We start from the raw sequence: 12,553 nt of genomic DNA, 5'->3' as shown, positions 1-12,553 counted from the left end.
AAAAAAACAAAATAAAATAAATTTTAAATATACTATATGCGTCTATCGCATATTTTGTTCAAATCGAATTTAAATATCATGTGGCCAATTTGAATAATAGCCAAATACATACTATAGTATAGAATTGCAACGTGCACAAGTATTTTATGTGTATAAAGTTATAAATCATACGTTAACCTATCTCTTCTCCGACCCGATGCAATGTATTATTTAAAGTTATACAATAACTAAATAAAAAATAAATGATAACAACAATAATGAATGTCAAATAATATTTTACAGAATACAGGTTTTTGAGAAAATAGTTGATATTAAAAGATGAATTATTTAAAGATCTTATATTTATTTCATAGATTGTTTTAATTATTTCAGAAAATTTAACTTGCTACACTTGCGTAAACGTATCAGACAATTTGACATGCAACCAATATGCCATTGATAAACCATGTGCTCGAGGTATGTATCAGTTATAATATTTTTTTTTAAACTTTAATGAAAATAATTTATGTATCCGTAGATTTAGACTACTGTCAGACATTACACATAATGGATTCGACTGGAACTAGTGTCATTGTGAACAAAAAATGTGCTAACCGAACAGAATGTCATCCGTCCACTGTCGGTTGTCTAAGCATTGACAGGCAGACTGTAAGTTATTTAGTTATAATATTATAATGTATATTCTATTGAATATTAGTTACCTACGTTTTATCAAATGCGTCAGTTGTAGAGGTATATTTTCTATGTATACTTTTAAGAAATAAATATAAAAAGATACATAATATAGAAAGTTTCCATAAGTTATGTAGTCAGGCGTGGGAGAGCCCGTTAGGTCGTTAACCCTTTTTTTTATTACACATTTCATGATAATCATCAATAATTTAAATTGTGTAATTTAACTGATTTTCTGTCCAATTCAGTGATACCTTAAATTAAATATGACAAATTTTATAATTGATGATGTCGAGAACGAAAAAAAAATAAAATTGTACGATTTTCCTTAAATTTTGGATTTAACTGGAAAATTATTCCGTCAATCGTGGTGGCGGATTCGACGTGAAGAGGAGAGGAGAGAATTCCCCGATATCATTTCAATTAATTATATTGATTTAGTAATTAGTTAGTTAAATGTAGTACCCATCAGATTAATGTAATAATTTTCTAATGAACTAGGTACCTATGTAAACGTTATTATATGCTATTAATTTACTAATTTAAAATATATAATATGTGTGTGGATAGTACAAATGACCGGTAAATTACGTATGCATTTTGGTCATTGAGTTTGAATAATAATTGTACATTGATAAAATAGTCATTACTTTCTGATTAATATGGCAGGTAAATATCAACAATGGCAGTAGCATAAACCGTATAGATGAGTATTATGACTTATGAGCGTAGACGATAAAGGTATGTGTTGATAAAAATGGATGTGGTTTGGACATGCAGTGGGTGATGAATGGAAACTGAGCGTGATACATTTGATTTAAAGAGACAAAAATAATAATAAATCGATGTAATGTCGGGAGATAAAATAAAATGGAAAGGTAAAGATGTTGTGGATGGGATTTATACATCAAATAGATGGCCGGAAGAAACACAAAAAAACTCCATTGTGATTTTTGTCCATTGTTCATTTTAATCAATCACTATTCACTATAATATACTCTTCTTAAAGCCCACTATCAGCTACATTCCGATTGTTAATACAATTTAACTAATAAAGTGCTACTAAAAATAACTTTACATATTCCTGTCAATCTAAAGTTCCTTTCTTGAGATTTAAAATGTAAAACTGCTACGCAACAAACGAAAAATAAAAAAATCAATAAATAGGTATAATATCTATTGTAAATAGCTGCATTATCACGTATGGGCTATTATTACCTAACCAAAACTATACATTGAATTTAAATGAGATAAAATAATATAGGTTAAGTAATCCTCTTAAACTGTGTATATAAACATTAAACATGTACATGTTATAAGTACTTATTTTTTATTTTAATAATAACTAATTTAAATTTTAAAAAATACTCTAGTGTTTACATAATGAGTGCGTATAGGTACTATTATAGGTTATATATAGGTATAATATAATATACCTAATATGTATAATTTAAAAAAAACTAAAAATGTAATCAAATTAAATAATTAATCAAGAAAAAGTACATATCATCTTCTTTAAATTATACATTTTAACCACAAGGTCAACAATATATTACCTATTTTAATATAATTATCAGTCTAAATTATTTTATATTTACAAAATGCATGTGTTGCATGAATAATATATAATATTATATTCCATCTTATTTTTGTCTTTAATACAGCAATACCTCAACTCTATTAAAAGTATCTATATAATATCTATAAATCTTACTTAAATAATGTTTTATTGCACATTTAAAGCTCAGAAAAGAACTTATGAGAACTATGTACTTTATATGCATACAGACACTGTTAAAACCAATGTTTTCTATAAAATATAAATCTTACCGTACGTACATAACATATATATTTCAAATACCATGTAGGTGAAATCTCGGGGGTGTAAGATCGTGCACCTTGAATGATCTGAAATATTTAAGGTCATGTTGTACGTAGTTTTGCTGCACCGACACGCCCGAAATATTTTTCAATTTGGTGATAGCCTATAGGAGTAGTTTGGCACAGTTTTCCAACTTATAAAGGCGACACGCGTGACTATCGTCCATCGATCACCACCTAGTTAGTCAATGTCAGTTGTAGTTTTATTCTTCGTTTTAAATTGATTTAATGATGTGTATTTTGAACAAGTATATTATTATAGAAGTATCGGTAGCTCCGTTCTGAAAAAAAAACAACAACAAAAGGTCTTTGTAAAAAAAAATAATCTCGTAGGTATAATCGCAAGGGAACGAGTGATTTTATAGATTTCCGAGTATAATTAAAAAACTCGCAGCCAAAGGTTTTCTAGTTCTGCTGCAGCTAAAATTCAAAGAAATTACGATTATGGCTAAAACCATAACTTTACAACATTAAAATGCAACAGCAATATAGTTTTAATCAACACTTTGAATTATTTTTATAATAACTAAACGCGGCGATTTGTTTACAGGTGTGCGTATCCTGCTGCGACGACATGTACTGCAACATGACCGTGCCCACAAACCAGACGAATGCAGTGGTAACAGTCACGCGCAAACATCACACGAGTCCCACCAAAGGGCCGAAGACAAAATCCGCTGGTGACATACCGTGCACTCGACTGACGGCTGCGTCATATCTATTATTGTTTCTCATGTTATTGACCACCATTATATAATGTTAGATCGTTATGCGTTTATAAAAAAATATTATATCTTAACCGTTACCTCGATAATTATATTATAATATGTAGTTGAGTTTAGATTTAGCTGTGATATAGGTTATACGCGGCGAGCACAGTACACAAACAAACTTCAAACTTGCGTGGTTATTAATCATTTGAATTGCGCCAAGTGTGCCGTACGCTTGTGTATAGCCGATTCACAGTTAAACGCCAACAGATAATACTCGTTGGAAACATTACGACCTTAAATTTAGGTGGGCAGAGCGAAACAGAACGATCAAAAATACATTATTCGGAAACTAAAAGTAATTTCTTGTTATCTGCATATTAAAATTAAATCGTGGTAAAAACTTTTTTAGAATCCGTACTAATATAAGAAATTATAAAAATAATGGATAGGTTACGCTGCACGATATATCAAAGTATGGGTAAATTGTTTTGTAAGAAAGGTCTATAAGTCCCTTAGGAAACAAAGTAATCAATAGTTTTGACATCAGTTAAATTACCATATAAATATGCAGCACACAATAAATTAAGACAAGATATATTTCATAAAGTTTTTATAAAAAAGAAAAAAGAATACTCATAGAAACCCCATCCATAACGCTTATTTTTTTTTGCTCTGTCCATACTTATTCATTCAATATGAACAAATAAATCCATTGTTATATTTACCTACCTACTTATTTGAAAATGAAAATGTTTTTAATCGAACTAAATTTTTTGTTTATTTTTTAACCTTCTTGTTATGACATAAAATAAACGATACTATATAATAAACTTATCATTTTTTGTATTTATTTCAATATTAGGTACCGTCTTATACAAATATAAAAATACTAACCTAAATAAAACCGGAAAATAAAAATAAGAAAAATTGGTAAATGTTGTTTAAATTACGTCGATGTTCATAATAATATACGTAAATAATTCAACAATATTGAAGTTAATCACCTAATCAAACAGTGATTATTTACAATATATATGCATTGTACATTGTTTATATTATAAGGAAGTTATCTTTCTGCTCGGTCGTTTTGCTACAATATAATAAATTTTCAAAGTTACATTGTACAATTTAAGAGTCATAAAAAATCATCGCATTTGATACAAAAAAACAAATTGATCATTAATTTTTTTAATTATTACTTTATGAGCAAATCACGGCCTATAAATGTTTAAATGTACCTATAGAAGTTTTTTAGTTTGCCCAAACTCTAAAGAATTAACAAAAATCGCCAATAACTGATGAAGATATAATTTTTATAAGTATTTCAAAATTGTATTAGGACTATAATTAATAGGTACTTATTTACATTAATTATTCAACCAAATAATAATATGTAAGTTTTTGACTTTAAGTAGTATTCTATGGGTAGGTAGTAAAGTTTATATAAAAATATATACGTAGTTGACAGGGCATATCGGTATAATATTACGTATCTAAAAGGACAAACAGGACGAAACACCCTGTACAGTATAATATATCAAAGAACGATCGATTTAACAATAACTTACACCATGATGATAATAGTTAATCCTGTAATTAATAATGTGGTATACCTATCTAAAAGATGCTTAGTATACGATTTAGCGCCCCTCGACTTTATAGGGTTATAAATAATAAAGCCAAATAGTTTCATTATGTAGTTATTATATGCCTGCCATTCATTAAAACCAGATTTTAGAACCACATAATAAAAGAGTTATGTTGCGTTTCTATAACTTGCAAGTTATAATATTAATAATAACGAGGTGGACCAAACGTCACGATAAAATGGTTGTAGCCCCGTGAGAATGTTGACCCAACTGTCCCAACTCGTATAGGTATACACGAATACTGTGTAGGTATACGAAATTATGGACACAGCACGAGCGCGACTATACAATTTATGACGTGTGAATTATTTTTTCCGACGTACTGATTTCAGTATACACGACAATGAACATGGCCATTTTCTCGTAAAGGATCAGCGTTTTGTTCGTTCGATTACGTTTTTAAAGACTAGACGACTATACGAATCGACGTTATTATAATTGGACGAAATACATTTTAGGTTCCAACACTCTGTCCGTCAACAAGAAAAAAACACTCAAACATCAATAATGCGACAATAAAAATAATATTATTAAAACATAATAATATATTATAATGAAAAACTGCATCAGACAATAATTTCCTAGTACTGTCGAACAAATATAAAATATAATCCGAAATCGGTTTTTATAACAATGATATAATATATTATGTTCAAAAATATAATATTTCGACTCGTGTCATCGTCGCCGCGCGGCCACTGCGGGCCGGCCATCGATCATGCGACACGTATACCTAAATATAAGCCTGTTACAGGTAAAAACAAAATTACCATCACTAGATAATAATTCATTTTATTACTGTCAATGTTTGTCGACACAAAATTAAACCCTTACAATACTGGTGCGTACTACGCTGATGGAAAGCACAGCGGACAACGGTCTCTGGCGTATACATATTATACGCTTTGACAGATATGTCTACCTCTGCGCAATCAAATCACACGAAAACTTAAAATTGGGTGTAGCTAGGTAGTCGGCAGCGTTCGCGACAAGAAGTGAAAAACAATTTTGCAAGACACGACCGCAACGAATGTGAAATAATTAATTAACACATCGTCAAAATGGTAGGTAAAATAATATTAATATAATAATATTACCGACAAAATTATGTGATCACATGTACGGGGGTTTGTGTAGGCGGGTTATATTTAAATACCGCAGCTAGAGAGTATGATAATATGTACCTGCGTGAATCTGTTAAGTACCTATCTCATAATTAATAATAATTAAAGTTTTGTCCCTTTTTAATATTTCGAAAATATAAATTATTATTTATTATACATTATAGTCTGGACGTTTTAAATCAAAAATATCCTTTGATTTTTCGTCGCGTACCTATGTAAAATCGACATAGTAAGGCGGAATACATTTATCAATAATGGTCGACTAAAAATTACCATTGAAACTGTAGTTTTTATTAATCTAGAATTGAAACATTTTGTTCTCTGTGAATATTGTGATTATGTTATTATACAATATTATTTGTATTTAAACCCGTGACGGCTATTAGTAATTTTATTATGCGTTTTGAAATCGCGATGAATGAAATATTTGCGCAGACGTTTATAGATGTTTTCAGCGAAATATGTCAATCTTGGGTTTGCGCAACCAAGAAAAATAATTAAAAAATGTAATAGCAGGCATAATACTTTTTAATTTTAAGTTAAAAATTGATATTCTTAAAAAATATTTTAGTATATTTTAGCGATGGTATTTATAAGTTTCAAATTGATATATTAATCAGTAGATCAACTCCAATCGTTCCAATATTATTGTATTATTTAACTACTATTAATTTTCAACCGGATATTTAAGTTGATACATGGTTAAGAAATAAATCTGTATACGCAATTATGGAGAGTCTGTAAAGCAAATTTTAAGTCTTTGGGTGTTACGCATATAGTTTATTTCATGATAGGATTACAGCACCTATATAGCATAATATAGTTTCAACATAATTGTGTCACTATGACACTGCATAACCATTGAATAATTAATATTCTGAGTTAAAATCGCCGTGATAAGCCCCACGTGAATATTAACATTTACCAATTAACAATTAACTTTTATCCCGTTTTAACCTAATATTTTATACTCATATTTAAAAGTTACGTGCACGATATAGGTATAGGTATACGTACATTTTGTATTCTTCTATAATGACATTTTATAGAACCGACACATATTTTGATTTAAGTGAGAAGCGATCTAACAAAATTCATTATTATTGTATATTATATAATTTATAGAGTGTTTGGAAAATTATTTTAAAAAGGGGTTTGTTCAAATCTTTGCTCTTCTCGCTTAAACAAATACGTACATGTATAGCTACTCCTATTTATGTTCCTCATTTGAAAAGTAGAATTATAGTTTTACGTTCCACTAAAGGAAAATTTATCGTTTTTTTTTTTTTTTAAACAATATATATATATATATATATATATATACCTATCTACATAATTTCATCAAAAGAACATGTTTCTTTGAACTTGTTTTTTCCAAACATTGAAATTTTGTTGACAATTGCAATGTGTCATCTATAAGAATACTACTAAAATTAGCAAATATTAAACAAAAGGAAACTTCGGTAAGACACTGTAACAACAAATTTTTTGATTTTAAAAATACAACCTAAATCGGTTATTGTTAATTGACTTATAATACTATAATATTATATCAAGTAGATATTTTAAGTAACTAAATACAAAATAATTTATGCATTTCATCATGTTTTCATGAGAAGTGCAGGGTATACATTTTCATATCTAGCACAATATTATCATAGTTGGTTTAATATTATTAAATTTTAATTTACGAATATTAAAGTTAATTAATTCAAGTTCTTTTATCATAAAACTGTATAATTACAATTAAAATGCATGTACAAAACACACAATTCTCTATTTTTTTTTTTTTTATTGTTAATTTTTAATCTATTAAAAAAAATTTCACTTAATTTGTTTTTAACTTATAATTAAACAAGGTACCTACCTATATTATGATGTATTTGGTCAAAATATTTGAATATCTAATTGAAATACTCCATTAGTTATTAAATAATTATTAATAAATAATAATCTATTCTCTCGAATTGCTTGATATTCCCAGAAATTCTCGCCAAGTTACGTTCCCGGAAATTGCCCAACCCTAATCTAGACATTAAACCCATGGATCACCGTTCACACACAACTTCATAGCTGTATAAAAACTGACGATAAAAAAATTAAACAGCTTCAAATCCATTTTTTTTAATTTCGTTTGTTGAATTAATTTGGGATAATCCTTCCGGTAGATCGACCATCACTGCATATAATCCTGTTTTACATTGACCTCACGTGTAATCCTTCAGCAAACCCCGTTAATCGTTTCGGTGTGTGTATGTGTGCGTGTGTGTACAAGCACAATAAATCGAGAAAATTATTAAAACATTATCTTTCATGCATTTTTAAATTAAGTTATTGTATATCTATACTTTAACTATTTATTATTAATGATTTATACTTAACTATGTAGTTAGTATATCTGCAAATATCAGACACATTTTTCTATATATATATATATACTATAATATATAGTGTACAGAGAATATGACGTACGAATATAAGACCATACCTTCACACGCTACAGTCTGGACGAAACTTTCGCTCAAAAAAAGTTTTACGCCTTACTAAATAAAAATATTATATTGCATTATGTGTTTCTATTATATTATATGCGTACGAAAATATTCAGCCGGGTTGACATTCAAGCAAAGTTATTTATTATTACCTAAGAAGAAAGAAAAGTATAGATAGGTATAGCTATACCGACAATTTCTATTTGTAAATATTCCATTCGGTTACAAAAATTATGAACTCCACATAAAGACTGTAGACATTATATTTCAACCGTAAAAACTTCTGACATTATTTGCGCCAAATTACTGCCAACCCAGTAAGCACACATACACACACACATAAATAAATAAAGGGTATAAATCCACAGAGCTAAAAAAAAAAACCGTCTACCGTTCAATATTACATTATTTTATTATAAAATAAATACAGAGTTGATTTATCTCAAACTAACACCTCGACAATACGTACTCGCAGATATTGCAGTATAATAGTGTACCTACGTAGGTACATTATATTATATGTGATGTCGTTTATTCGATTAGTTATAATAATAAAATAATATAACATAATTTACGTATGTGTATGCATAATTTTCAGTTCCCTCTCACTTTCTACGCCTTGATCAAACAGCCTGGACAGCTGTCTGTTAAATAAAATAATACTAATATTATTCCATCTACGCACTGTATGTGTACTACACCTTTGATAATATTGAACTTTGTGAAATCGTTAAATAAACACAAGACCGTTTTAATCCATACTCTATTTTCAGACATAACATTTATTCTGTAATCAGCACCGTAAATAACGATTAGTAGCTACTTCAATATTAAATTACTTATTTGTGAAAAAATATTTATTAATACGATAGTGCATTAATACCTACCTAACCAAATTGTATACGATCATAAAATATCAATGCAATTTGTTAAATTATGCTTAAATGATCACAATTCCTCTGCAACCAAACGGGGATAAATGAACATTTTGAATCCTAATAAATGCTAATAAATGTAAACCTTTCTCAAAGGACTAAGTCCTAAGTGGAAAGAATAATTTATTATCAAATTATTTACCTTACTACAGTTATAATACTAGCTCAATTTATATATAGATAATGTTATTAAAACTATATACCTAACAACACATCGAATAATTAGTAAAGCTTTCCAAAACCAGAAAGAAAATTAATAATACGACCGAAATTTAATGCTTTTAAATTATAATTGGAGTATGTTTCGACTTTGGAATATACCAACCAAGACCAAGTATATTAGGTTTTGGGTATACTATAGGCTTAGCTCATTGGAATGGTCTGACTAATGGACGTGTTAATGTAAATCGTTGCACACGAAAAACGATTCTGTGCGAAGACATGCAGTGTGTCAGTAATCACTCAATACTTACCTACTTTACAGTGTATTTGTAATATTTAAATTTTTGTAGTAAGACGGTATGTTGATTTTATTTTTTTTTTAAACATCACATTCATATACGTTATATTACTATACTATATTAAATCATATATGATATGTGTATTATTATTTTAAATGAGCGAGACAACTAACATCTAATAAACAGTGAATATTGTCCAATGCAAAATACGAAAAGAACGATCTCTTTTGATAACCAAATGATGACAAGGTCATCAAACTATTATAATTGATCAATTATAAAATCAGATACAAACAGGAATACATCATTGCTGATCGACACGAAAAATAAAATGATTTTAAACTTGTAAGTTAATAGTGACCTATGCCTATACACCTACTGCAGGATAGTGGTGTAAACTGCAGGTTTGTACGGTGTAAACAGTTAAAAATTTATCAAAACATTTTATAAATTGTATTCTGTAAAGAACATAATAATAATTTACCTCATATGAATCGAGAAGTTTCAAGTTCTTGCGGCTTAATATTTTTATACAATACAAATATCTTTATTTAATTTAACTAAAACCGTTTAAATTTTTAATTTATTTTTACCAATTACCTAACTGAATTTAAAAATTATGTATAAATCATGCTAATTTTTAAGTATTTTTAAAATGTTTAAGACTTAAAGCATTAAATTCTAAATAACGCGTATTGAGTGGTATCTATTACCTACTCTTATTGCAACTGATAGGTATATATTGTATATTTATACCACTGCAAGGCAAATCAAAAAACTTGATAATTTTATTGTAATTTAAGGTTGGTAGTATCTTAGATACGATTATATCTTCTATCTTTAATTCCGATAGAGTGCATTTATGGGAAATATCGAATATTTTGTATTTCAAATTTCAATATACATTAAAATAATACTTCTAATTTTTGCTTCTAAAGATTAGCAATTTTTAATTAATACTTAAAAATAGATAAAGTACCTATAGGTATTTGGTATTTAGTTAAGAGTTTTTAGACATAATAATATTATTATATTGTTATAAGTATAGGTAGTATTAATATCTTAAACTGGTCTCATACGACAATTATTACAGGTTCTCGTCGAATATTCATCGATCGTGCTTTACACGTCATCTTGTATAATATCTTATATTCCTATATCTTGTATAGGGGATATATTTTAATCGTAAAACATAACGATATCTATTGTAGCAATTTTTTACTCAGTCATAATACGCTTCAGCAGCTCATCGAAAAACCTAATACCAGCGTGCTGCCTACGTTTGGTCAGAAAAGATATAAGCCTAGCAGATTATACAAACGGTGATATATAACCATGAAGTAGATACGCAAGGGATATGAAAAAAATACTTACAAGCCTAAAATGCTTCTGTTGAACTTGTTCAAGTTACCTAGAAGTCTAGAACTACCCGTAGCACAAAGTTTTCAGACAAGCTTACCTAAAGCTTAAAGTCGAGGTCATAATTACCTAACGTCGCAAGCCACAGAACGAAGAACAACTGCAGTCTCTCCGAAGCAATAAGAATAAAAATTAAAGGGAATTTGAATCTTGGAAAATATCATGAACTTGCACTTAATGTTGTTGAGTGAAAAACATATAGGTAAAGCACTATAAACCATTCCGAAAACCGATGATCATGGTCCATGTATAGCTTACGGCAATTGTTCATAAAGCGGTAAAGTACACACAAGTATATAGTTTAATGTAATCGGCAAAACAAAGAAAATGATATTCGATAGTGAACCAAAACACAACAAACTCTATTATAATGGATAGGAAAAACAACAGAGGCGACGGAGAAACCCTAGACGAAGCTAGGAAAAATCTAGAGTTTACACCAAATATTTTTACCCATTGATACCTTACACTAAGATAGGACTTAAACTAAAACAGAGGTTAACCGAAGCTGAACGCTTTGAGAATACGAATCGGAGCTTATTTATGATCCACAGCATAAAAAGCTTTGTTAAGGTTGGTATAAATTATCCATCTACGACCTGACATGGACACTGAAAATAACCATAAATACAGTTGGTAAACACATATTACGAGAAGAACGCCTTGAACGTAAATCGTGCTTAATAAAAAAAATAAGAGTTTCCGTGCAAGTACATCTACATCAGTATTCAGTATCGTTCAGCTCAGTCGAATAATAGTATAATCTATACTGTATAACCTAGTATAACCTATCTGATTGTAGCAACTTTAACATATCTAAATAATTTAAGTATATTGATATTATATTTATACCATGCATGATTAAAAAATATTATTTAATAATAATTTAATTTTTTTTTGATTTATGACAGTATACATATATAGTACTATCTTAAATCGTGGCAACCATACTATATTAAATTATAAACGTGATTCATTTTTTTATATTTCTATGTATTTATACATAGATGTGATAAGAAAATCTTATTAGGTATTAAGCAGTAAACCTATGTATAATATAATACTTAATTATTACCTTTTCATTTTAATTTATGACATTTTCATCTAGATCAATGCAATGCAATGCAATGCAATAGGTATGTATTTTCAATTACTATTCAGTAATTTTTATCTAAATTCTTTTTCATTGTAAATTCTCACAACAAAA

General features: G+C 28.5%; 1 protein-coding gene across 2 annotated transcripts in view; it reads left to right on the top strand.

The window, feature by feature from the left end:
* LOC132928351 (ly6/PLAUR domain-containing protein 6B-like) overlaps nt 1–4,100 on the top strand; it is a 60,477-nt gene extending 56,377 nt beyond the window's left edge. For both annotated transcript variants that reach the window (XM_060992950.1, XM_060992952.1), the window contains exons 3-5: nt 373–456; nt 518–648; nt 3,104–4,100. In XM_060992950.1, coding sequence (XP_060848933.1) covers nt 373–456; nt 518–648; nt 3,104–3,310 — 422 coding nt within the window. In that variant the 3' untranslated portion in view covers nt 3,311–4,100. The remainder of the gene's footprint in view (nt 1–372; nt 457–517; nt 649–3,103) is intronic.
* The last annotated feature ends 8,453 nt before the right edge of the window (nt 4,101–12,553 follow it).

This window comes from Rhopalosiphum padi, chromosome 4 (genome assembly GCF_020882245.1).
Source record: "Rhopalosiphum padi isolate XX-2018 chromosome 4, ASM2088224v1, whole genome shotgun sequence".
NCBI lineage: Eukaryota > Metazoa > Arthropoda > Insecta > Hemiptera > Aphididae > Rhopalosiphum > Rhopalosiphum padi.
This window is presented reverse-complemented; position numbering and strand designations above follow the sequence as displayed.